We start from the raw sequence: 23,389 nt of genomic DNA on the forward strand, positions 1-23,389 counted from the left end.
TTTAGGGTTTTAGCAATTCAGAAAAACTGTAAATTGAACTTTCTATTGTTATCACACAGATCAGAAATCATTGTACATTTAAGTAAAGACGGATTGTAGGAGGGCGAGATGTGTAAGGTTGATCTGGTTCTGAACTGAATGTGGATAAAAGGCTTTAAGGTCAAAACATCTGAATGTAATGGTAAATATCATGAACTCAATAATATCAACAACACAGAGTATCACAGTTAAACATAACCATAGGATCGCCACTCTGACCCAGAAATCTTCACATGACATGTGACAAAAAACTTTATTATTCTTTATTTTTTTAATACAGAAATGGCATTTAACTTTGTTTACATCTGTCTGTCTGTCTGTCTGTCTCTCTCCCTCTTTGTGTGTGTGTGTCTGTGTGACAAGGGGACGGTCATCATTTTTATAATGCAACATAAAATCACCAGCAGCATTATTGTTTTAGTCAGCAGCAGGACACCCACAGAAATCAAGATGTTATTAAACAGATCTGAAACAAAAACAATCAGACAGAAAACAGAAATTACAATCCAAACACTTGAAAAACACGTTATTAAAAATTAAAACTATGTTTTGCATGGATAATTGTTTTTGATCTCATCTGTCCATATCCACACAAAATGTATTACTTATGCACACTGATCTTCTAAACACGCGATTTGTCTTCTTGTTTTCTTCTCTTTGTAATCCCCTTTCTCTCTTCATTAAGTCATGTGGTCAAATGTGGCTTCCTGAGTAACTCTGCTTAAAACTAAACTAAACTCAGACCTCTTCTGTGGTTAAGAGCTGTCCTGCTTCATCACGCCAACCCCTGTACGAACCAACAATGCTACATTTTGTCTTTTGAGATCACCTAAAAATTATAGTGAAAATGCATTGTTTTGCTATTGTCAGCATATTTTGAAATGCAAAATCATTATAGATTAATACCTTCAGTAAATGAAAAATGAGAGTGCATGTAACCCCCAACCCAAGCTGCTCTCCACAGCCTTTCTCAACCACAACTCTTCACTTGTGTAGGTAAAACAGTGTCAAAACCTCATTGCACACAACAAAATGACACTTATCACTTACAGACAAAACTATTCATTAAAATCCAACCTACAGTACTGTATAAAGCATCTATCATTTGAAGGATAAATGTATGTCAGGAGGAGGACATTTGACTCAAACTGCAGGTTGAACATACAGTTATTTTCTTATCTTTGGTAATGGCATATAAATCTTAAATCAGTGGCAGACTGTTCCTGAAACGTATGCCCCGTTCATACAAGCGAAATGTCTCACGATCCTATTTATTTTAATGGAGACCTGGCAATCTCCTGTGACATGAGAGAAAGCGACCGGATGTGGCGTGTCCAATGACGCAACAAAGTTGAAAATCTTTTAAATTTATGCAAATGATGAGCAAGTTTTAAGAAGCAAGGAGAGAGAAGCAGAGTTGTTCACATCCATCTTTCTTCAGTGCTGTAAATGGTTACTCGTTTGTTTATTATTTTTTTATTACTCATTTTTTATTATTGTTTATTAAATTTACTTACTAGGACCACAAGAATTAGGAACACCTCCCAATGAAATCATTGAAATAGTCGAGCAACAAAGTCGCTGATGGTGTGCATGCAGCTTGCACTAACATTTTGTGATAATACTTTTACAAATATGAAGTTAGCTGGATATTGATACAATAAATAGCTCAGTGGCTTTTTTAGTGAACAAACTTGTAAACAGCATCCAAAAAACAACACACAGTGTGCCAATAGGGATGGGAATATTGATGTATTGTTGATTTGTGATGTAAAATAATTAAATTCACCTTTTCTGACGTTTAACTGCACTTTAGTGACGATGTGAGATCCACACCAATATATCCCAGAATCCTTTTCTCTTAGATCACTGATGTTTATAGTGAAGACTCCAGAAGTTTCATCAACTCTCACTGACTGTAATGAAACTATAGCATTTACACACATTGAGGGGTTATGTCCTTTACAAAAGAGTTTCGGATATTTTGCATGATGTTTACACTCGATTGACATGCTGTCTCCTTCATGTTTATTCAAGATCATCTCTGAAAAAAAAACATAACAGCACAGAAGGTTCAATTTAATATTCATATTCTTCGATATATTACTAAAAATGTTTCTTACCCTCGTTCATGATAATAATCAGATGAGTGCAAAGATAAATCAAATCTGTTTCTAATTTTACAGTACAGCAGTATTTCCCAGCATCCTCTGCTGTCAGTCCAGTGATGTTCACAGTGAACACACTTGCTGTCTTGTCATCATTCATAGTCAATCTGTTCATCTCATCTCTCACAGTCTCATTAAGAAGATTTCTATCTGTAGTGGAGCTCTTACGCAGATACTTTGACTTGGATTTATAGATGGGATCATAAGGACAGATGATCTGAGCAGATCCCCCATCATCTCCAAACACTGGAGGCACTACAGATACAGAAACATGATGATGCATGATCAATATAACATATCAAATATAACATGAAATGTTATTGAGAGTTTGTTTTACTCACTCATAACGTTCAGATGAACAGCAGTAATAATGGAGTAACTGTAGGAGTTTCTGTAAAGCTGAACTCCACATAAATAAACTCCTGCGTCTTCTAATCTCACATCAGTAATTCTCACACTGAAGAGGTTTTTATCTCTGTCATCAGAAATACTGAATCTATCTTTCTTCTCCTGTCTGTCAGTGCTGTAGATGTTTACAATTGAGTCTTTTTCTTCTTTAAAAATGATCTTGTCATCAGTCTTGTAATCCTGTGAATATTGACATCTGAAGTTTGCAGTTTCTCCAGTATTCACCATCACTGTCTGTGACGCCCCACAACAGGAATCTGTCAATCACATATGAAGACTTTTATTTCACAATCATCAGTAGATTATGATTAGAAGATTCTTTACACAATCTTCAGATGCCTTACTTTCTTCTATATCTAAATACATATCATTGTACCACTGGCCATCAACCCCAATCCGGTATGTCCCAGAATCCTCTGTGTTCAGATCTCTGATGTAGATCATCAGATTACCATCAATGTTACAAAACAGAGTAAACCTTCCTTCATTAATCCACTGATCATGTTTCTCATGATTTATTATCATGTTCCACTGTTGATGTTCATGCATATATTTAGCACTATTTTTGTGCCAAGATTTTAATGAATTAACAAGAACTCTTCCTTCAGAATATCCAATCACATCGAAGCATCTCACTGTACCTGTCAATCAGATTCATACCGTCATTCTCTGGTATATAAAGGAGTCAGAGAGCACGATGAAATAAGTGTATAGTAACATTAGTAAGCAAAAAACATGATAAGTGCTGCAGTACAGAAAAGTTGTGACCTGAGATGATGAAGAAAATGAAGATGAGGAGGACCTTCATTGTGAGTTGAGTTCAGCTCTGTTGATCTTCTTGATGCTGAATGTCCTCTGTGTGTCTCTACACATCTGACTGCTCTTTATTCAGCTCTTTTCAGTATCAATCATCTTTACTGACCCCGCCTATTACTGAACGCTGCATTCATCACAGTCAAACAGCGCCTCTAGTGGACAGCACTCCTACTGCACCACACTCAGCTCAATACTGTTTAATAGTCTCTGCTGGACAACTTGAGTTCACATAACATTCATATCATACAATAGACTTTAATAACAAACATCTTAAATGATAAAAAGAGTTCTGAAGTCACAGCAGATAGAATAATTTATTAATCAAAAATATTTTCAAAACATGAAAATCAGCTCATTATCAACAGAACATGAATAAACTGAATGTAAATACAACATTAGCCTTTGGTCAGTTTAAATTAATGCATAAAATTGACTCAACCTATAAGAAAAATGTTCTATAAGTAAAAGATATTCTCACAAGCTCTTAGAAAATATCTGTAAATGAAAAGTTAAAGGGGTCAGAGAGGTGTGAACAGCTCACAAAAATGTCATTTGCACTCTGAACAGTAAATAAACATTCTGAAATCACCTCTGTACTGAAGGTGACTGTAACATCACTGACAGAATCTTCATACTTGTGAAAACTGACAGCAGCGTAATTGTGCAGTAGAGTAAAGAGGAGTTGATGCAGGATCTGGGACTGAATAACATCTGCTGTCTGCACAGGATGACTGAAATTTAACACAGAGGAAAACAATAAGAATAAAGTACAGAACCATGGGTGTGTTTAACAGGAAACACACACAAACACATAGTGTTACTTACCGTTTTCATCTGTCTGTGTCGTGTGATCTTGAGCTTTCTTATTTAACACAAAACAAACTCCAAATCTCCAAATACTGGAGACAGATGGAAAATAACAAACAGGTTAATCTGATGAACTTTTAAAACATATTCATTCAAAGTTAACGTGTCTTCTGGCAAAATTTGATCAGTTAATCTATTTTAAGCATGTTGCCTCTTAAACCATCTTAATAAATATTTTATTTTAATTTCCTTCATCATTCACTGATTATTTTTTAACTATTGTATCCAACATTATTGAAATGACAGACTTTACAATCCGTTTAATGCAAACGTATCTGCAAAAGCTGCACCTATATTTTCCAGCATGCAAACTTTAAAAATTAAGTGCAATTTATTTTGTTATATATCACAGATACAAGAAGCTTATATGAATAATAAAATACAAACTGCTTACAAACACAAACACTTGAATGAACTACATCAACTGAAAATAACAGAACACATTAAATCTCTCAAGTTCTCACCAGAGGGAAATTAAACATTGAGTAAATGATGACAGAATTTTAATTTTCATTCATTCTATAATGTTTGTTATTTTAAGGTCAGTTTAAAAAATCACTATTCAAATGGTTATAACTGTTGATAACTTTGATCTACAAAAAAAATCTACCTAGTACATGTGATTGCTCTCCTTACGGTCATCACATTCAATACCTTACATTAAGACTCCGCCCATTACAGTACAACCATTTTGAAAATCACAGTATTTCTTTTTTTTTCTTGTTTCTCTTCTTTCAAATTTTAAAAAATTATTATGAAATTTGGCTGAAATCATCTTTGGAATGAGCCACACAGAAATTGCTTATGCCGGGTACACACCAAAAGATTTTTTACATCTTATAGGATTTTCAAAATGTGATAGACCACAAACATTCTATTATTTATTCATTCCTCTTTGCGCTGTCTGGTGCTTGAGACGACTGCAAGGGAACACCATTTTATTCTGTCGGTTGCTGTTGTGGGAGCGGTCTGCAGGCCTCTGGACTTGAGTTATCGCTCCACGGTTCAACGCCAGGTCTCTCTGGGTTGACCCTGTTTTCTTTTTCCCTGTGGAGTCCATCTCAGTGCCACCCTTGGTAGTGAGTCAGGGGGCATTCTGCAGACATGGCCAAGCCATCTCCATCAACGTGTTGCCATGGTCTCAGCGATGGTGTTTGTGCCAGATCTGTGCCAGAGTTCCTCATTTCAGATTATGTTAGGCCAGAAGATCCTAATGATTCATCGACGCAACTTGGAAAACTTCAAGCTTGCGTTAGATGGTAACAATGGTCTTCCAGCACTCTGCCCCGTACAAAAGGACACTCAACATGTTGCTCTTAAAGATATAGATCTTCGTGTGGATGCTGAGGTTTGTTGTCCTCTAGATAGGCTTTAGCATCGCAAAAGCCTGATTGGCCTTGCTGATTTCCCTTGTGCATTCTCCATCTGTAGCTGTCATGACTGGGAACAGAAGTAATGACACAAGTGCAAGTTCACGATAAATAAATAACATTTAATAACAAACAAGAAACAAAAACACGAGAAGTAAAACAACAGGGAGGTGAGTAAAAACAGGAACACTCAATACATGGAACAGGTACAGACATGGAATCAGCAACAATGAACCGGCAGTGAGTATTGCACAAACACAGGTATAAATACACACAGACTAAATGACAAACAGGTGGAATGAATCAGGTGATTAATTAATGAATGTCCAGGTGACGACGATCAGAACAGAAACAAAACATGACACGGACTAACCGTGACGGTAGCGACCCTACTACCCAGATACATGAATTCATCCACTCTTGCAGAGGATGGTCATTAATATTGATCAAGTCTCCCACTCTGATATTCTTCTTCAGCACTTGAGTCTTCCCTGTGTTGACTCGAAGACCTATACTGCTTGCTGTCTGTGCCCTCTGTGGTGTGGCACATGATCCAGTCAATGGCCAGTGAGAAGAAGATTGGCGAGAGGATACTACCTTGCTTTACTCCGATTTTCACCTTAAATGATTCAGTGAGCTGATTGTTGTGTATGACTCTTCACTCAAAATTATTGTACATGGATTTGATGAAGTTTCTGGGGGATTCCATAATGTCTTAGGATCTTCCACAAGGATGCTCGGTGCTGGCTGTCAAAGGCTTTTTCAAAGTACACAAAGACCACATAAAGGGGTCCATTCCACTCATGGGACTGCTCAAAGATCTGCCTCAGGGTGAAAATGTGGTCGATGCATCACTTGCCCTTTCTAAAACCTGCCTGTTCCTGACGTAGGATGCCATTCACAGCTGCTGTGATGCACTGAAGGATGATGTCATTGAAGATCTTACAGGTGAGGGGTAGTAAGGTGATTCCTCGCCAGTTGTTGCAGTTCCCCAAATCTCCTTTCTTAGGAATTTTGAGAATGATTCCTGTTTCGGGACAGGAATCATTCCATCATCCCCAGGTGCCTTCCCATTTTTCAGCTTGAGGATAACCTGCTTTACGTCCTCAGCAGTGATGGCACTGCAGTTGATGTCAAGGTCCTCTTCTGCTTCAGGGATGTTTAAGATGGACTCAAAGTGTTCCATCTTATCAACTTCTCCTTCTCCACTGTGACATGCCTTCCATTTCCATCCCTTATTGGAAGGTCATGATACCGTACATACCCGCCCCTCAGCTTCTTGGTGATCTGGTACATTGTCTTCATATCTTTCTGTTCTGCCGCTGTCTTTGCTTCCTCCGCCAACCTCTCTATGTATTCTCTCTTATCTTTCCTTGACAATGTCTTCACCTCCCTGTCTTTTCCTCTATACTCCTTTGAAATGCTTTCTTTTAGTTGTGGTTATTTGGAGTTCAGCAATCTCTTCTTAATCTGCCTTCTCTCTTCTATGCGATTCCACATCTCTTTTGATATCCACTCTGTCTTCTTGCTATTTCTAAAGCCTATAACTTCTTCTCCTGTGTCCTTCATTGCTGTATTGAAACCGATGGTCACAGCTGTCTCGTTTTCTAGAACACTAAACCTATTCCTTAGAGCTAACCTAAACTCTTCCTTCACGTTTGTATCTTTCAACTTGGCCACATCGAAGTGATGATTCCTGGAGTTCCCTATCCTCGCTTTCTTAAGTTTCAAAGTCACCTTGCAGGGAGTGTCTCCATTAGCCATTGATTATAATGTGGTCGATCGGATTGTGTGTTTTGTTGTCTGGTGACATCCATGTGAGTTTGTGGATATCCTTATGCTCCAAAAGACAGCTTGGCATACTTGGAGTTCAGTCTGATGTAAAACAGGTGCTCATTTACGGGTTTCCAATGTAGAATGGTTTTTGCCTTGTTCTTGCTGATAATAATGGCAATATTGTCTTTTCTTCTGGACCAGATGATGACCTCTACAGTGTTCAAATTCTGTTTGCTGGCACCAGTCCATCGTGCTTATGTCACACCCATAAGGGTCAGGTTGTAGGGATTCAGTTCGTATACTGCTTGCTTCAGCTTTCCAGTTATATAGAGCATTCGCACATTCCAACATCCAACTCCTATCCATGTTTTTGGCTTTAGGAGATCCGCTATCGGGAAGGAGACGTCCTTGTGGCTTTGGTCTTGATCCGTCATGAATACAGTTGGCTTATCTGCTTCACTCGCGATCCCAGTTGTCGTTTGTTCTCTTGTTGTTGTATCCATAGCAGGATCTTTTTGCTCCTATAGTGTGTGGTGTGCCATGATGTGTCAAAGAGAGCACACCAGAGTCTCGACTGTGAACACAGGAAATCTCGCAAAATCTTGTGAGACTTCAGAATAAGCATGGTGGACGATATGCAGGAAGACATTTCAATGATAGTGTTTGGAATGTTTTTTATATGAAATTCAAGGAAATATAAGAAAAGGGTTTGGGTGGAGTTAGGGAGACAATGGGAACATGGTCTTTACAAGTTTACTTTGGATCAACTTCACTTTGTGCTGCACCATGACTGCTTCCGTCTTCCATCATCTCGATAAGATAATCTGTAGAACCATCAAGATCATCAGGACATAGCTAGGATTGTTGGAAGGGGGAAAATCGACCCAAAATCAGCGCGATTATCTTTTGGTGTGTACCCAGCATTAAAGGCATGATCTCTGAAAGCCAATGGTGACATTTGAAATCACCTCAACAAATACGCCCCTACCCCCCATAGAGTCTGGCCTTCTTTTGATTGACCTGCCCCACACATACGCAACCCATGCAACAATGTCATTTGGTAGACACACACCTTACTGCTGACTGGCTACAAGTGTGTTTTGGTAGACTCCCTTTTCCAAAGCAGTTTTTGTTTTTTTGAAACCGTGAACTCTGCCTTTAACAGAGCTTTGCTAATTATCTTTGTTCAAAAGTTATAACTGTGTAAATGTTTTGATGTTGACATTAAATTGGTTCTGAGGCTGTATCTCATCATTCTTTGATCAGCTGAGAATAAGATTTGAAAAATTTATGTTTTTGCCTGAAACTATTCAAATGTTAAAAAAATTATGATCTTGGTGTCTATGCATTCCTTGGCTCATGCCAGACCTGTCAATATATATTATGGCAGGACTGGATGAACCACCTGTCCGCCATTGTGGAATTTATTATAAATTGCAATATCTATTAATCTATATAACATATCGGTGCAAAATCTTGTAGGGACCATAGGCATGATGTTGTGCACAGAGGCGATTCTAGGGTCTATGGGGGCCCCAAGCAGAAAATTCCCTGTGTGCAAGAAGTGTACAATACTTCTATACAATGACCTTTGCTTAAGCCACTATTCTACAGTGCAATAGTTACTGCGAAAGATACATATAATCCTCATCATACCTAAAATTATTAACATGTTTGGATGCATAAATGGCATAACATGTTTGGAAATAATGACAGCAGAGAAATATTTTCTACATTAAACAATGATAGCAATGATTAATGACTTATTTTTACAAGAATATTTTAAGAAACCAGCCATTTTATGACTGCTACTAAATAATCTCAGTCATAGTTACTGCTAACTGTTATGTTAGTTAGTGTCCTAGAGTTAAATATTAGTAAACTTAATATTAATTTCATATCTGAAAATACAGAACAGTATAACACATACATCTGTTGATTTTCTCAGCAACAATGCAATTCTACAGACTTGACAAAAGGTTTTCCTGAGATTTGTTTGATAACGTTTGAGACCTGACAGGGTGAGGATGTAGTTTGTCTTACCTCCCTTAATGAACTCATCATCTCTCATTTCTTCTTCCCTTTCCCTGCTTTGCACAAAACATTTCTGATGTATATCTACAGAAACCAATAATGATCGAGTCAAAATAAGATTAGCATTGTTATTTAGAAACTTCCTTTAGTCTCGTCATGTTTTCATAAGCTAACTCACTCGCGTGGCGTCTTTTGAATGCGGTAGTGCGCGAATGAACGCAAAGACGCGCGCGGACATGAATACGTGCGTGCACGCGTCATTGCTACTGCTTTGTCGCTTTTACAAGCGTAAATTGGGTAACTACATTGCATATAGATCCGTTTTTGCCGTTATTGTCTTTGTAAAGGATTGCACTAGTCTATCACAAGAACTATCACCTGGGCTAAACCCACTAATCCTCCTCGACAGCATCTTGGAAGAGGAAGAAGAGGAAGTCCAGATAAAAACATCAACACAGGAGAGGTAACATCCTGGGAATCCTACCTAAAGCAAATGTTCCTCGGAGAACTTCAACCTGAAATTTCAACAAAGGTGAAGCAAACCTGCATCGGATGGGAATCAGGAAAGCTGAGTGAGGTCATTACACATTCTCTACATGCTGAACGCCTGCATGACGAAGAAAAACGAAAGAAGCAGAGAAAGGCAAATCAACAACTATCTTCAGCTTTTGTCAAGATGGGGCAAATGTGGCCAGCAACGACATAATCAGCACAGTTTCCCTTCACAAGGACAACGTTTCCAGGAGAACTGGCAACAAAAAGACTGAGAGAAAAAGAGGCAAAGCAGTGGCATGAAAATCAGAGAGAGAAGATTTGCTGGTATTGCTGGTATTACACTTGAAAAACCAATGTTTTCATTTCCTAAATTCTCAAGAGCAACCAGAATCCCAGGCGGACGCGGGAAACTTTGCGGGGTGTAAAGAAAAAGGGGACTGAAGCCAGGAGGGGGAAGGAGAGAATCGGACGGAAGGGGGTAAGTCCAATCTTGTTTTTTCTGCGGTTCAAATGCCATATTATCTGCTTGCTAATTCTGTTTTTCTGATGTGTGTGAAAGGGAAAGAAACGATCTATGCAATGAAGAACTTGCTTTGCTTGATGTTGAACGGGAGGCATACTCTAAACTGCCTCTCGAAGAAATAATGGTTGAGGGCCAGGCATTGTTGTTTATGGTAGACTCTGGTGCAACCAACTCTGTCATACGCAAAGATGAACTCCCATTTGTCACCTTGAGTGGGCAGTTTAACTCATCTATAAGTGCTTCGGGGCATATAGTGAGGGAAGAATTTACTGCTCCACTCTGTTGTATGCATGACGGTAATGAGTTTATGCATATGTTCCTTGTATCTGACGCGTGTCCGGTAAACCTCATGGGGAGGGATTTGATGTGTAAAATGATTGCTAGCATCTTATGTAACAACCAAGGCCTGAATATTTCTTGTTGGGATCCCAGAATGTTGTCTATGTGTGTGTCTCTGTTATATGTGTATGAATGGGCCTTTCTGAATGAAGAGTTGCATGCTGAAGGGAAGATAAGATTGCCACAAGCCAGCGAGGTCATTCCAGCTGAAAACATGGATTGCACGCTCATGTTGTTGAAATAACAGAGAGAGAGTGGCAAGAGAGATGGTTTTCTGTAAAGACAGAGGGTTTTGACTTTAACCCATATATGCTGGAATGACTCATGGTGTGTGGCACTCGTTCAGTTGACAGGAAAGCAGGAACAAATTTTTGATTTTGACAATTCAGTACCCCACATCTCCATTGCAAAAAATAATAGTCAGCCGTTAGAAAAAGCAGGTGAATTTGCAAAGGCCTGCAGCGAGGCTGTTGATTGGGAACCATTGGCAGATAGCATACAGTTCTCAGAGCAGTTATCAGCACACAGAAGAGATTATGCTGCTTTTTCATGGCTGAGAGAGAGAGAGTTGTAATACAGAAAGCTGTTTCTGCAGATTTCAACTCACAAAACAGTTTGTCAGTACACATGACGTGTGCTAGTATTGATTTAACGCAAAAAGTTCTTGACAATGTACCTGATTACCTGTGGGCTAAAGACAAGTATGATGTGGGTTTGATTAAAGGGTGTGAACCAGTAACTATCACCCCAAAGAGTGACCATGTAAACCCCAATATCCTCTGAAAAGGGAGGCGCTTGAGGGTATAAGGCCAGTATTTCAGGCCTTATTGGAAAAAGGGATAATTATTCCCTGCCCACACTCACCTGTGAGAACACCCATTTTTCCTGTACAAAAGGTCAGGGATGCAGGTCAGCCCACAGAGTGGAGGTTAGTTCAAGATCTCCAAGCAGGAAATGCTGCAGTACAAGCAAGGGCACCTCACGTGCCAAACCCTTACACAATTCTCTCACAGATACCAGCTGACTGCCAGTGGTTTTCTGTAGTGGATATTTCAAGTGCATTCTTCAGAGTTCCTGTCCATTCTAATAGCCAGTTTTTGCTTGATTTTACATTTAAGGGGTACAGCGAGAGCCGCACTATTTACAAACTCTGCATTGCATTGTTCATTACAGAAACTTGTGTTGGATGATGATGTTGCTTTATTGCAGTACGTGGATGTCCTCTTGGTGCCAGCACCGACTCAGCAATCGTGCACAGACAACACCATACGGCTGCTTACTCATCTAGCTAAGGAAGGTCATAAGGTAAACCCTAATAAAGTTCAGTGCTCAGTCCAGAAAGTAACCTTTCTAGGATATGAAATTACACCAATAGGTAAGCCTCTCTCTCCAAAGAGAATAGAGGCAATAGCTAATATACCAAGGCCCATTACAAAGAAACAAGTCATTTTTGGGTATGACATATTGCAGGACTTTTATTGCTAACTATTCTGAAATGCAACAACCATTGCATGACATGATTTATGAGAAACCTTTGGCACCATCAGAGAAGGTAGAATGGACAGAGAAGGCTGAAAGGGCATTTGTGGAACTAAATTAGACATTACAGCAGGCACCCACTTTAGGGTTGCCAGACCCAAAAAAGCCTTTTATTCAAACTGTGGATGAAAGAAATGGCTGTATGACATCTGTTTTGTTACAAGAACATGGTGACAAGTTGAGACCAGTTGCATATTTTTCAGGACGCCTTGATGCGGTGGCCAGGGGCCTACCAGGATGTCTCAGGGCAGTGGCAGCTGCGGAAAAAGCTGTACAAGCCAGCAGTGAGTTTGTGGGATACGCACCGCTGTGTCTGTTGGTTTCCTCACTCTGTGTCTCATATACTGCTTGGACAGCGCACATCTCACTTGTCTGCAGCAAGATGGCTGCGTTATTCCTGTGCATTGTTACAGATGTCTAATGTCACAGTTGAAAGATGTACAGTGCTAAACCCGGCGACATTGTTACCTACACCTGGTGAAGGTACACGACATTGTTGTTTGTCTGCCCTACGGGAAGTATGTACACCAAGGCCTGACCTTGCTGACACACCCATACCTAAATGCACCCTCACATATTATGTGGATGGTTCCTCTTCCAGAGATGACAGAGGCATAAATAGGATGGGGTGGGCAGTTGTGTCTGACTTTGAAGTAGTGAAATCCGGATGCTTACCACCTCACAAATCTGCAAAGGTGGCTGAATTGCATGTACTAACACAAGCTTGTCAACTTTCTACTAATCAATCTATAACCATTTACATTGACTGCTCATTTTACTGACAGTTTCTCTCCTATAACAAATTTTACTCCTTTCTCAAATAGCTGTGTGCAAATGCAAAGCACACACCAAGGAACAGGACGTGATCTCCAGAGGAAATGCACGCGCGGATGCGGAAGCATCTCTCATTTCTACTAACAAAAACTTTTCTCTTACGCAGATTTCCCAGGAAAATGAAGCTGAAACAGCACAGGAGTCATTAATAAGCATGCAAACATTTTCTCTTTCAACAGAAACAGGTCTATGGAAATCGTGTGGAGCAACCAAAACTCCTGAAGGGATTTGGATGGGTCCAAATCAAAAACCTTGCATACCTAAACATTTTTATTCCCATTTTGCTAGGTTGACACATGGGAACCACGGTGACAGGCGATACTCTTCAAAATGAAAATGACATGTTGCAGTATTGTATTTCTATGTCCTCTGTATTTCAAAATATCTCCAAAGCAGGTTAAAGCAGCCCTACCCGTCCAGTAGAAGAACCATAACACAACATCAAACCAGGGGATTACGTGGTGGTAAAGAACCTCAGGAGGAAATCCTGGAAAGCCAGATGGTGGGATGGGCCCTATCATGTTCTGCTGACAACTCATACCACCATAAAGATCGCAGAGCGTGCCACATGGGTGCACGCTGCCCATTGCGCTGGAATCCAAGGGGTGATCCAAAGGGAGGACGACTAACCGACTGCGTGGTGTGGTGGTACCATACCCGAATCTACAGAGGGAATTAATCATCAAGGGCACACGACCCCAACTATAACTGTGCTCAACATCTTCAGAACAATTCAAAAGACCCTATGCAACGATGAGAGTCATGAAGTTATGAATAAAGTGTAGTGGAAGATTTTTTATTTTTATTTTTAATTATAGTTTATGAACTTATAATTGTTAAATGGAAAATCCTGTTCTTCTGTTCTAGTGAAAGATTTCTGTTCTTTCCATCTGTTCAGTAGTAAAATGGGTAACACTTTATTTTGATAGTCCACTTTAAACATTTTACTAATTATAAGTAACTTTGCAACTACTTATCAACTACCAATCTTTAGAGAATTAGTAGACTGTCTGCTTTATATCTACTAACACTTTATTGTGATGATATCTCAACAAACTTTCAACTGACTATAAGTATCTTTGCAGGTGCATGTCAACTTATTCCACTAACCCAAACCTCTTCCCTAACCCCAACCTTTACAGTCTACTAATACACTAATGACAGTTAGTTGACGTATAGTTGCAAATTATTGAAAGTTAGTTGACATGTAGTTGCAAAGTTGTTTATAGTTAGTAGAATGTCTAAAGTGGACTATCAAAATAAAGTGTAACCCAAATGATGAACAAGTGGAAAAACTCAGTAAACGGTAGTTTCACTGAGAACAAAATAATTTCTTCTATTTGACCAGATGTGCTTCAACTGATAGGTTTCTTAGTCATTGATAAATTGAAGGTTTATTTTCTAAGTGACTCTGGAACTATGATGAAATCTTTGGATCATGGGCGGAGATGGGATGACTGTGTTTTTCAGTATCTTACTATAAATATGTGCTCAACCTTGTAAACGGGGCTCTTAGGTTTTTAAACTTCTAGCACCACGGGGGTGAGAGCCTATTCTGCAGAATATACTAAATTCAGACAAAGAAAATTCTGTCGACAGTGTGTCTGTGTGATCCTTGACTTTTGCTCTTAGTGAGTATTATTTGATGCGGCTAAAATTCCACGACACTAGTTAACTGTTAAAATTTAAACTTGAGATTTACACCAGAAGATTTACACTTGGGCACATGCCTGACTGGAGCTGGACCGGGCACATTAAACCACATGTGGGTACAGAGGGCTGCTCACTTTAGCGCCTTTTATATGCGGTTAAATTGTTTTAAATCACTTGAGTGTTAGCACCTTCAAGCCTTTGAAATACGTGCCAATGATAAACTTTTCCTATTTAAATTTGCGTATTAATCTGGCAATCACATGCGAGCCAAACCGTGGGTTGTGATCCATACGGATCAACTGCGACATCACGACTGAACGAAACAACGTCACCCATTCGCTACGTTCATTTCGAAACTGGCAAGTTATCCACCTGGGTTGGATTTTGACTGGAGTAAGCCAATGTCAATCAACATTCCATCCAATCGGAATTTTGATATGCAGTCATGTTGTTCATCTACCGGGTGTAGCTGGCCATCCGAGAAACAAACTCGGGGGCCCTCTAGTGGCTCGGGGCTCCAAGCAGTTGCCTGCCTTGCCTGTTGACAAGGTGCGCCTCTGGTTGTGCAGGAACCTAAGAAGTCTGACTACAGTGCCACCAAGCATTCATTAGCTTTAATAGTTTTTATAAAAACACTTAACTTCTGAATAATAATGAATTTTCTTTATGACATTTCCCTGGTTTATGCCGATTGCAACAATATTCTCATTTGTCATTTTCCAACATTCTTTTCATGTGATATTTTAAAGCATATATAAAATAGTTTTTTGTTATTTCTTTTACAAACTTTGTCTTATTTATGCCAGAGTTTGCTCATGCAATCTTTGGTCCAAACCACACAGATTTTTTTTGAGAAATACCTCTGTAAAGTTAACTGTGCCTGTGACGTAATATTAAATCTGACTGTACATAGCTTTAGATTTAATAGTTCTCTTTATACAGTGTAGGTCAAAATATATTCAGTAAATAATAAAATGCTTACTTTGCTCCCTCCCTTATCTAGTGCACAGAATATTAAGTCAATTAACAAGACAGATTTACCAGTATTTTCAAAATGGTCCTGTTAACACATGAGCTCTTTACTGCAATTTACCAGTAAAGACTCTATGTTCGAAAACAGGTATTGATGCAGTGTTGATTTTTCATCCAAATTATCATGATTAAAAAATTCAATGTTTAAAGCTTGTTAAATTAGAATTGACAATATCAAGAAAACCAATTGGACACTCAAGTACGTGATAAAAATTCATGAAACTAATCTGAAATTACTCACCGATCAGATTGAGTTGAACTTTAGTGGTCAGAGAGATGAGACTTAAATCTCTCCCAGTGGTTTCTGCTCCACACCAGTAAACTCCAACATCTCTCACCATCACATCACTGATGGTCACAGTAAAAACACTTTTGTAAGGGTAAATCATGAAGTTTAACTTCAGATGTGTTGATGTTTTGGCAGATGTGATTTTCATCCTCTTTGCAGAAGAGTTTTGGACTGACTTGATGTTCCTCTGAGATCTGACAAGTAATATTGACTTCATCACCAAGATGAACAGATTTATTAACCAACCAATGTGCCAACGCTGTAAACCACAAGAAAATCACACATACATAGAAATGTAGTAAATATTTTAATTGATGTTAGACAGGGATGCAAATGGCAAAGATCAACTAGGTTGGAGGATAGGTTCTGAGATATGTTTAAAATAAAAATTTTACATGTTTTCTTGAGTATTTACGTCACACAAGCATTTACCAATTTAACAATACATTTGTCCTCAGGTAAAAAAAATTGCTGTAAAAATTAGGGATGGGAATTGATAAGATTTTATCAATGTCAATGCCACTGACGATTCTTCTTATTGATACGATTCTTTAACGATGCTCTTAACAATTCCTAATAGGTTTTGGAAAAAAGTAGTCAATTGCTTTTTCGTGCAAAACAAGTGGTTTTATTTGTTTTAAAGTTTACACTTGAGTAAGAAAACTAAAAAATAAATAAGATTTACAAAATAAAATATTCTGTAAACATAACAATCTTACAAGTCATAAACTCTTCCTCCTAATATAGAATGAACAGTTCTCTATAAAAATAGGGATGGAAGCCTAACAGTGAAAAACTGGCTTGCAATGAAATATGTCTGAACCAAATTTGATTCATTTAACAATTCTTATGAAGAAAAATAAGCATATCTGCTTTTTCTGGGAGAATCCTAGCTCTCTCTCGATTAATAGTGTCTCCAGCAGTGGAGAACACCCTCTCAGAAGGGGTAGAAGATGCCTGAACACACAGATATGTTTGGGCAAGATCAGCCAAAAGAGGCATCGTGTCCCTCTTCTGCCACCACCAAAGAGTAGCATCCGCTGATACAGAGATGGAAGGTATGGCTCTGTACATCAGTATTTCTCGGTCCAGTCGTTCACAAAATGTCAGAGTCTGTTGTGGGGCTGTTTGTAAATCATGCTCCTCCTCCGCAAACAGCTTCTCCAAGGCTGTCTTCCTGGGGTGTTTTATATGTGGTGTCTGAAAGGTTTACCAAGTAAATCTGATGTCCAAAAAACAAATATACTTATGTACTAATTCTATTATTAAAGCTAGTGCTACTGGTAAGGGAACTGTTACTTTACAACCAAAATGTTTAGATTAATGATTTGATTTGATTAGTTTATTGTATCTTCATGCCACATTTACTATGAGTAAAAGGACTTACATAGTTTTCTACCTCCTCCTGTTGCTTCTCTTCCACCTCCTGAGATTGTCCTAGACTCGGTATGTTGTCTTCCTGCTCTGACTGCTTAAAAGAAAAATAGAACATGTCAGCCCTATGAATGGAACCAGAGTTGAGCATCACAACAGAAATAAGCCACAAACTGTAAATCAAAAACCTTTTCTGTCTCTCTGGGTGTGGCTGCTACAATTGCTGCAGACCTCAGCCTGTCCCAAATGGCATCACTGTCTATTTTCAACTTGAACCTAGGGTCCATCACCGTTGCTTCTTCCAGGAAGTTATGGACATTTTCATTCTTAATAAAAAAAAGTAAGAAAGGACAACGGTGAGTCATTCACATGAAGACTGGAAATAAATGAGTATCTGTAAAGAAACCTGGTAACGTGCTGAAAGGTCAGTCCAGATTTTCTCCTTAATGTTTCTTGCAAATGCAGAGTCTTCGGCCTGGACTGCATAGTGGGACTCCAACTTTTTTAAAATTGGAATGATTTGGCCACATGTAGGGCTTTTTTCACTAGATACACAGAGTGTCGACGTGTAGAGTACAGACATCAACTCCATGAACTCCTTTGCCTTCCTGAAGTCCTCCATTTGCAGTTTCTCAAGCAGCCTATAATTATATATAATAATTTTACTTAAGCAAGGTAGCACAATAAGTGGTCCTCTCTTGCACCCTACACTAATTTAGTAGTAGTAGTTAATTATTACAGAACTTACTTTTCCTTCTCAGATTGTTTTTTTATCCGCGGGTCCATTATTACTGCTTGAATAGCAGGGAACTGCTCATAGAACCTCTCAATCAACAGATAAAGAGAATTCCATCGTGTCTTTACATCAACAATTAGTGAGTGCTGAGCGAGGTCTGTGAAAAAATTAATATTTTTGTTAGAATAAAATGTAACAAAACATTATAATAATCATATTAACTATTTTGCTAAAATCTGATATAGAGAGAGAGAGAGAGAGAGAGAGAGAGAGAGAGAGAGAGAGAGAGAGAGAGAGAGAGAGAGAGAGAGAGAGAGAGATTTTTTACATAAAAATATTAACATTTTACTGTGAAGTAAAATAAAAACAGAAATTCATGTGCACTTACTCAGTAATTGCTGCTTTTCCTTCAAAATGACCTTTGCCATGTGGGACCTCTTCATCCAAACAACTATAGCCCGTACTCTTGCAGACCAATTGCAAACAATGCTGCATTTGTTAATTTTTTGTGCGGCGAGATTTAATGTGTGTGCAAAGCAGCTGATCTTCAAAACCTGCATCTTCTTCACAGCAACATCCATATTCGCTGCATTGTCCACTGTTGCTGCAACAACCTTTTCTCTAACTTCGAATTCCTTCAGCATTGCTTCAACTTCTTCAGCCACAGCATCACCAGTCTGGGCTTCATATACTGCTTTAGTTTTAAGGACTTTCCCTACAGTAGTGCCCTGTCTGGTGTAATGGAGTGTGACTGTGAGGTAATGGTCCTGGGCCAGGCTAGTCCATCCATCTGCTGTGATGGCTGCCTTTGTAACATCCTTGACAGCAGATAACAAGTTTTCTTTTTCAACTTGGTACCATGCAGGGATCAAGCTGTTGCTAAGGTAGTCCCTTGAAGGTGGCTTATACCTGGGGTTTATTGTCCTGATCATCTCCCTACAGTACACATTTTTATTCATGTAAATAATGTGATAATTATAACTCTGTTTATATAAAAGTATTAATTTGATTTAATCAAAAAGACTTGCCAGCTTAATATTTCACCACATACCTAAAATCTGGTTGGTCCACCGTTGAGAATGGGTGTAACCCTTTCACCACGAACCTGGTTACTGCTCTGTGACACTCGTTTACCTTCTCATCATTTAGTTTTCTTCCCATAGCAGCGAGTGTGAATGGCGAACGCATTTCTTCACTCGTAACGTTACTCGAGCAGCCTGTTGACTGGGAGCTAATGATTTCATCCTGCCTATCATCTAAAATGGATATTGCGAGAATAAGTATACACAAACACAGTAGAGTGTTTTCGTACAATATGCCTGTTATTTGTAAGACGCCAGTGATGTGTAATGTAATGACATTACCCTGTTCAATGGAGGTTACGGTGCTGCTAGCTTGCGCAGTTGTACGCAGCGGATCAAAAACACGGCATTCCTGCAATTTAGTACCATGGGTTAACATATGTTTAAGCATGTTGCTTGTATTTGCACCCTTACACGAAATCACCGCCTTGCAATTATTGCAAACGGCATGATTTTCGTCACGTTTTGTGAAATAAAGCCAAGCTTTGGATCGCTTCTTTCTCTCCATAATTCCCTCCTTTGCTCAAATCGCTTTGACGTCATGATGGCACGCAGATGCGTAGACGCCGTGCTATCTATGGTGCGCGATAAAGGACAAAGGGACAATTGCGACTCGAGTGCACGGCTGTATTTGGCTGGGACTCGGAGCATCGATAAGAGGACTCGTTAACGTTCAGCACATACAATTCCGATGGTTCGTTAAACTTAGAACCGGTTCTCGAGTGGAACCGGGTTTCGATGCCCATCCCTAGTAAAAATTTAGTTAATGGATATTCTAAAAAAGAGGAAAAATCTGAACTCCATTCTCCCTCAAAATTCACTCTCCAGACTCCTGATAAATAAATGATTTGAAGTTCCTCACCTTGTTTAACACTCAGCTGGATTTCCGTGAAGCTCCCAGTATATTGAGATACATTCACTCCACACCTGTATGTTCCAGCATCTCCAGCATTCAGATCTCTAAAATACACCAACAAGACTCCTGCTGTGGTGTCATCATATAGAGAAACATCTTCATTGTTCATCCATTGATCCTGAACTGATGGATATTTCCTCTCAGAACATCCACCTGACTCTTTACAGAGATATTTTAGGTTTCTTTTGTATTGAGGGTGATAACACTTAAAGATTATTTGAGCTCCTGAGTAACCGGTCACTCTGACCACACCCACTTTACCTGCCAATTACAAATATCACATTATGCATCTCACCACACTCTCAGATAAAAGGTACAAGAAGGTACATAACTTGGGGAGGTACCTTTTTGAAAGGTAACACATTTGAACCTAAAAGGTGCTTTTGGTAACTCAAAGGTACATACAGTATCTGCTTCAAAATGGTACATATTAGGACTTTTTTTAAAGATAGCATTCCAGTGACAACGTTTTTACCTTCGTTTCTGAATGAATCGTCAAATATTACAGCAACAAACACAGATGTGTGAATTTACACAAGTTTAAAGGACAAGTTCGGTATTTTAGACTTAAAGCCCTGTTTTCAGATTGTTTATGGTCAAATAGAATGGTTTTGACTGAAATTTCGACATTTTCGGCTGCCCTGAGAATTTTCGCGTGTTTGTGTTTCAGCTCAGACCTCTATAATGGCTTTATAGGTGCACTGGAACAATCCTTCCTAAAATGCATTAAACTTTCGTTTACAAAGACGTAAAAACTCACCGAGTGGTCAGGGGTGTTCACTGATATGCTCACACAAAAATCGCTGCAAAAGACGCATTCCAACAGCTGTTTTAGCATTCGTTGTTAACTTGTGGACCTATTTCCCCAAACGCCTCACACCCGTACATTCTTCCGCTTAGAGCTTGAATAATAAACACTCCAGCCCAGGTGGTGGCGCTAATCCGCCTTTGCCAATTGCAAGAATAGAAACAAAGTTCCCGGCGCGGAGTAATACCGTACCTCACAGGACGTCTGATACAGTCAATGGAGTTGGTAAAAACTACGATAAAACCTGTTGGAATGCGCCTTTTGGAGCGATTTTTGTGTGAGCATACCAGTAAACAACCCTGACCACTCGGTGAGTTTCACGTCTTTGTAAACGAAAGTTTAATGCATTTTAGGAAGGATTGTTCCAGTGCACCTATAGACCCATTGTAGAGGTCTGAGCTGAAACACAAACACGCGAAAATTCTCAGGGCAGCCGAAAATGTCGAAATTTCAGTCAAAACCATTCTATTTGACCATAAACAATCTGAAAACAGGGCTTTAAGTCTAAAATACCGAACTTGTCCTTTAATAGTTTGTTTAACTTACTCATAATTTTCATATAAACAGCAGTAATAATAGAGTAACTGTAGGAGTCTCTGTAAACCCAAACTCCACATAAATAAACTCCTGCATCTTCTGATCTCACATCAGTAATTTTGACACTGAAGAGGTTTTTATCTCTGTCATCAGAAATACTGAATCTCTCGTTCTTCCTCCATTTGCTGTAGATAATATCAATTGAGTCTTTTCCTTCTTTAAATATGATCTTAGCATTGGTATTATAATCCTGTGAATATTGACATCTGAAGTTTGCAGTTACTCCAGTATTCACCATCACTGTCTGTGACGCCTCACAACATGAATCTGTCAGTCACATATGAAGACATTTAGTTCACAATCATCAGAAGATTATGATTAGAAGATTCCCTACACATCTTCAGATGCCTTACTTTCTTTTATATCTAAAGACATATCATTGTACCAATGGCCTTCAACCCCAATCCGGTATGTCCCAGAATCCTCTGTGTTCAGATCTCTGATGTAGATCATCAGATTACCATCAATGTAACGAAACAGAGTAAACCTTCCTTCATTAATCCACTGATCATGTTTCTTATGATTTATTATCATTGTCTGTTGATGTTCATGCATATATTTAGCACTATTTTTGTGCCACGGTTTTAATGAATTAACAAGAACACTTCCTCCAGAATATCCAATCACATCGAAGCATCTCACCGCCCCTGTCAATCAGATTCATACTTTTAGAAACATCACATAGTCCTTTCATTTGTTGTTTCGGTTATATAAATGAGTCAGAGAGTACTATGAAATAAGTGTATAATGACATTAGTAAGAACACTCTAATAAAGGATGTGTTCATTTTTTACACAAAAAGGTGTTAAAAGTAACACTAAATGTGTTGTTCCAATAAAAACACAGAGATGTGTGTATTCTGGGACAACGCATTTAGTGTGTTGTCCCTAAACTAACACTGATTTAGTTGTTTTTAACACATCCGTTCTAAGAGTGCAAATGACATGATGAGTGCTGCAGTACAGAAAGAGAAAAGTTGTGACCTGAGATGATAAAGAAAGTGAAGATGAGGAGGATCTTCATTGTGAGTTGAGTTCAGCTCTGTTGATTTTCTTGATGCTGAATGTCCTCTGTGTGTCTCTACAGATCTGACCGCTCTTCCTCTTTATTCAGCTCTTATCAGTGTCAATCATTTTTACTGGCCCCACCCACTCTCAGCAGTGACTGAATGCTGCATATAGCACAGTCAAACAGCGCCTCTACTCATAGCTGTTTATTAGTTTCTTATTAAAACTTTATTATGTAGATGCATGTTCTCTTCAAATATCTGATCACTCGTCTGATCTCTGAATGTGGAGCAGTCACATCTAGGAGCTTAAAAAAGAACTTCAATGTCTGGAAATAACCTAAGGACCTCAGACAGAAACTTTGGGGATGCCGAAGTATCTAAAGTTAAACCTTAAAAGTGAATAGTGTTTTCTACATGCAATATGTTTACAAAACATTCAGAAATAGTGTTTTTTCAAACAACAATTTAACACTAAATGGGTTTTCAGATTGCCCGTGATGCAATAAAGCATTGACAAGTCAAGGTTTCACATCAAGGACAAAATGATTGTTCACCTTGAGCTATTTCACGCCTGTAAGTATTAAATTGTCAGATTTTTTGGCTGCAGTGGCACTTTGAAGTAATAATAAAGTTACATACAGATAGCCTTCTATTAATCATTCGCATTTATGTAATTATAATAAGC

At 38.8% G+C, this 23,389-nt stretch overlaps 3 protein-coding genes across 4 annotated transcripts; all 3 read right to left on the minus strand.

Annotated features, from left to right (window-relative positions):
• Positions 1 to 338: 338 nt before the first annotated feature.
• Positions 339 to 3,469, minus strand: LOC135779454 (polymeric immunoglobulin receptor-like). The gene is made up of 6 exons (XM_065290168.1): positions 3,384 to 3,469; positions 2,960 to 3,256; positions 2,549 to 2,872; positions 2,163 to 2,462; positions 1,829 to 2,083; positions 339 to 505 (listed from the first exon to the last, which is right to left on the minus strand). The coding sequence occupies exons 1-6, from the start codon at positions 3,421 to 3,423 to the stop codon at positions 339 to 341; spliced, it is 1,383 nt and encodes a 460-aa protein (XP_065146240.1). The 5' UTR covers positions 3,424 to 3,469.
• A 12,683-nt stretch (positions 3,470 to 16,152) lies between these two features.
• LOC135779829 (polymeric immunoglobulin receptor-like) lies at positions 16,153 to 22,511 on the minus strand. The gene is made up of 4 exons (XM_065290744.1): positions 22,049 to 22,511; positions 21,645 to 21,962; positions 20,237 to 20,551; positions 16,153 to 16,441 (listed from the first exon to the last, which is right to left on the minus strand). The coding sequence occupies exons 1-4, from the start codon at positions 22,248 to 22,250 to the stop codon at positions 16,239 to 16,241; spliced, it is 1,038 nt and encodes a 345-aa protein (XP_065146816.1). The 5' UTR covers positions 22,251 to 22,511; the 3' UTR covers positions 16,153 to 16,238.
• On the minus strand, positions 16,725 to 20,119 carry LOC135779828 (E3 SUMO-protein ligase ZBED1-like). 2 transcript variants are annotated; one of them, XM_065290743.2, is made up of 6 exons: positions 19,344 to 20,119; positions 18,681 to 19,228; positions 18,305 to 18,449; positions 17,788 to 18,197; positions 17,570 to 17,650; positions 16,725 to 17,382 (listed from the first exon to the last, which is right to left on the minus strand). In XM_065290743.2, exons 1-4 carry the CDS (start codon positions 19,880 to 19,882, stop codon positions 17,918 to 17,920), a joined length of 1,512 nt encoding a protein of 503 aa, XP_065146815.2. In that variant the 5' UTR covers positions 19,883 to 20,119; the 3' UTR covers positions 16,725 to 17,382; positions 17,570 to 17,650; positions 17,788 to 17,917. The 2 variants fall into 2 exon arrangements, with proteins under 2 accessions (XP_065146815.2, XP_065146814.2); XM_065290742.2 differs by having other exon boundaries at positions 17,570 to 17,653.
• Positions 22,512 to 23,389: the final 878 nt, after the last annotated feature.

The sequence above is a fragment of the Paramisgurnus dabryanus genome, chromosome 10 (assembly GCF_030506205.2).
Source record: "Paramisgurnus dabryanus chromosome 10, PD_genome_1.1, whole genome shotgun sequence".
NCBI classification, from domain to species: domain Eukaryota; kingdom Metazoa; phylum Chordata; class Actinopteri; order Cypriniformes; family Cobitidae; genus Paramisgurnus; species Paramisgurnus dabryanus.

What these genes read in the sequence shown, in the direction of transcription:
- LOC135779454 (XM_065290168.1), bottom strand. Translation starts at nt 3,423, where the DNA reads ATGAAGGTCCTCCTCATCTTCATTTTCTTCATCATCTCAG. An exon ending in TGTTCATCTGAACGTTATGA is followed by an intron (nt 2,463 to 2,548) that starts GTGAGTAAAACA and finishes CTGTATCTGTAG; the next exon opens with TGCCTCCAGTGTTTGGAGAT. An exon ending in GCAGTTAAACGTCAGAAAAG is followed by an intron (nt 506 to 1,828) that starts GTGAATTTAATT and finishes TTTTTGTTTCAG; the next exon opens with ATCTGTTTAATAACATCTTG.
- LOC135779828 (XM_065290743.2), bottom strand. Translation starts at nt 19,882, where the DNA reads ATGGAGAGAAAGAAGCGATCCAAAGCTTGGCTTTATTTCACAAAACGT. An exon ending in GTGGACCAACCAGATTTTAG is followed by an intron (nt 19,229 to 19,343) that starts GTATGTGGTGAA and finishes TGTGTACTGTAG; the next exon opens with GGAGATGATCAGGACAATAA. An exon ending in AAACAATCTGAGAAGGAAAA is followed by an intron (nt 18,198 to 18,304) that starts GTAAGTTCTGTA and finishes ATATAATTATAG; the next exon opens with GCTGCTTGAGAAACTGCAAA.
- LOC135779829 (XM_065290744.1), bottom strand. Translation starts at nt 22,250, where the DNA reads ATGCATGAACATCAACAGACAATGATAATAAATCATAAGAAACATGAT. An exon ending in GTCTTTAGATATAAAAGAAA is followed by an intron (nt 21,963 to 22,048) that starts GTAAGGCATCTG and finishes TGTGACTGACAG; the next exon opens with ATTCATGTTGTGAGGCGTCA. An exon ending in TGTTTATATGAAAATTATGA is followed by an intron (nt 20,552 to 21,644) that starts GTAAGTTAAACA and finishes TGTAATTGGCAG; the next exon opens with GTAAAGTGGGTGTGGTCAGA.